This window comes from Bombus fervidus, unplaced genomic scaffold (assembly GCF_041682495.2).
Source record: "Bombus fervidus isolate BK054 unplaced genomic scaffold, iyBomFerv1 scaffold0141, whole genome shotgun sequence".
Taxonomy (NCBI): domain Eukaryota; kingdom Metazoa; phylum Arthropoda; class Insecta; order Hymenoptera; family Apidae; genus Bombus; species Bombus fervidus.
The window spans coordinates 1-1,904 of record NW_027212703.1 but is presented as its reverse complement, the minus strand read 5'-3'; the positions used below and the strand labels follow the sequence as shown (position 1 = coordinate 1,904).

General features: G+C 13.4%; 1 protein-coding gene across 1 annotated transcript; it reads right to left on the bottom strand.

Moving 5' to 3' along the window:
• Positions 1–249: 249 nt before the first annotated feature.
• LOC139997691 (cytochrome b-like) lies at positions 250–1,528 on the bottom strand. The gene is given in 1 exon segment (XM_072021696.1): positions 250–1,528. A coding segment is annotated over 1 exon segment (1,122 nt). The 5' UTR covers positions 1,408–1,528; the 3' UTR covers positions 250–285.
• Between the last annotated feature and the right edge of the window lie 376 nt (positions 1,529–1,904).

Genomic DNA, 1,904 nt, shown 5'->3' with positions numbered 1-1,904 from the left:
TATTTTTATATATTTAATTCATATAATTATTTTAATTATAATTCGTGGGGTTTTGCCTCGAATCCGATATGACAAGTTAATAAATATATGTTGAATTGAATTATTAGTTTTAATTTTATTTTATTCATTTTATATTTATTTGATTAAAGAATTATTTTTAATAATTTAATATTTTTAAAGTTAATAGAAAATTTTATTTCTATATTTATGTTTTCAAAACATATACTATTCAAGTTCATTAACTAATAAAATTTAAATATAATTATTATTTTTTAATAATAAATCTCAAATATTATTAATATAAAATGAAAGAATTAAATAAAAAAAATATATAAAAGTAAAAATTTGATTTAAATTTATATATGGATATTCAATTATTTGTCTTCCTAATCAAGTTAATATAATAAAAATATTAATAAATCATCAATATATAATTTTATTTATAAAATAAAATTTATTATTTTTTAAATTATTTAAATTAATTAATGGAATTAAATATAGAATAAAAATTGAAAAAAATAATATAATTACTCCTCCTAATTTATTAGGAATAACTCGTAAAATTGAATATGCAAATAAAAAATATCATTCTGGTTTAATATGAACTGGGGTAATTATTGGATTTGCTATTTTAAAATTATCTGGATCTCCTAATATATATGGAAATTGAAGATTAATAATTATAAATAATATAAATACTAAAATAATTGTAATTATATCTTTAATTGTAAAATATGGATGAAAATTAATTTTATAAATATTTATTTTAGAATGAATAGGATTTGAAGATCCTGTAATATGTAAAATTATTAAATGAATAAAAACTATTAAAAGAATAATAAATGGTAAAATAAAATGAAATGAATAAAATCGATTTAATGTATCATTATTAATTGAAAATCCTCCTCAGATTCATTCAACTATAAATTGCCCAATATAAGGAATTGCTGAAATTAAATTTGTAATTACTATTGCTCCTCAAAATGATATTTGACCTCATGGAAGAACATATCCTAAAAATGCAGTTGCTATTGATAAAAATAAAATTGATACACCAATTATTCAAACTTGTAATAATTTAAATGAATAATAAAATATATTTCGTGCAATATGTAAATATATAATTAAAAAATAAAATGAAGCACCATTTATATGAATTAAACGAATTAATCAACCTGAATTTATATCTTTTATAATGTTAGAAATTCTGTAAAATGCAATATTGATATTTGGACAATAATGTATAGAAAGAAATAATCCTGAAATAATTTGAATTATTAGAAATATTCCTAAAATCGATCCAAAATTTCAAAAATAATTAATATTAATTGGTGTTGGTAAATTAATAAATGATATTGGTAAATTTATTAAATTTATTTTATAAATTATTGGAATTATTTTTTTCATTTTTTTGTTCGTAAATTTTTATTTTCAATAAAACAAATTTTTGTTATAATAAATAATATAATAATTAAAAAAATAATAAATATTAATAAAATAAAATAATTAGGATTTAAATATAGTTTTTTAATAATATTAATTTTGTTATTTTTTACAAAATTAAAATTATAATTTTTTATAATAAATTTATTTAATTGTTTTATTTGAATTATAATAAATATAATTAAAAATAAATTTAAAAAAATTAAATTTAAAAAATTATTTTTTTTTGTTAAATTATTAATTAAACAAATAAAATAAGAAAATAAAATTAAAATTCCTCTAATAAAAATAATAATTAAAATAAATAAATTTAATGAAATATTTTGTTTTAAAATTAAAATATTAATTATTATTAAAATTACATAAAAAATTAAATATATTAGTTGTTTTAAAGGTGAAATAAAAATATTTATAAATATATAATTTAAAATTAATATTAAATTTATGTAAAAATTTGTAAA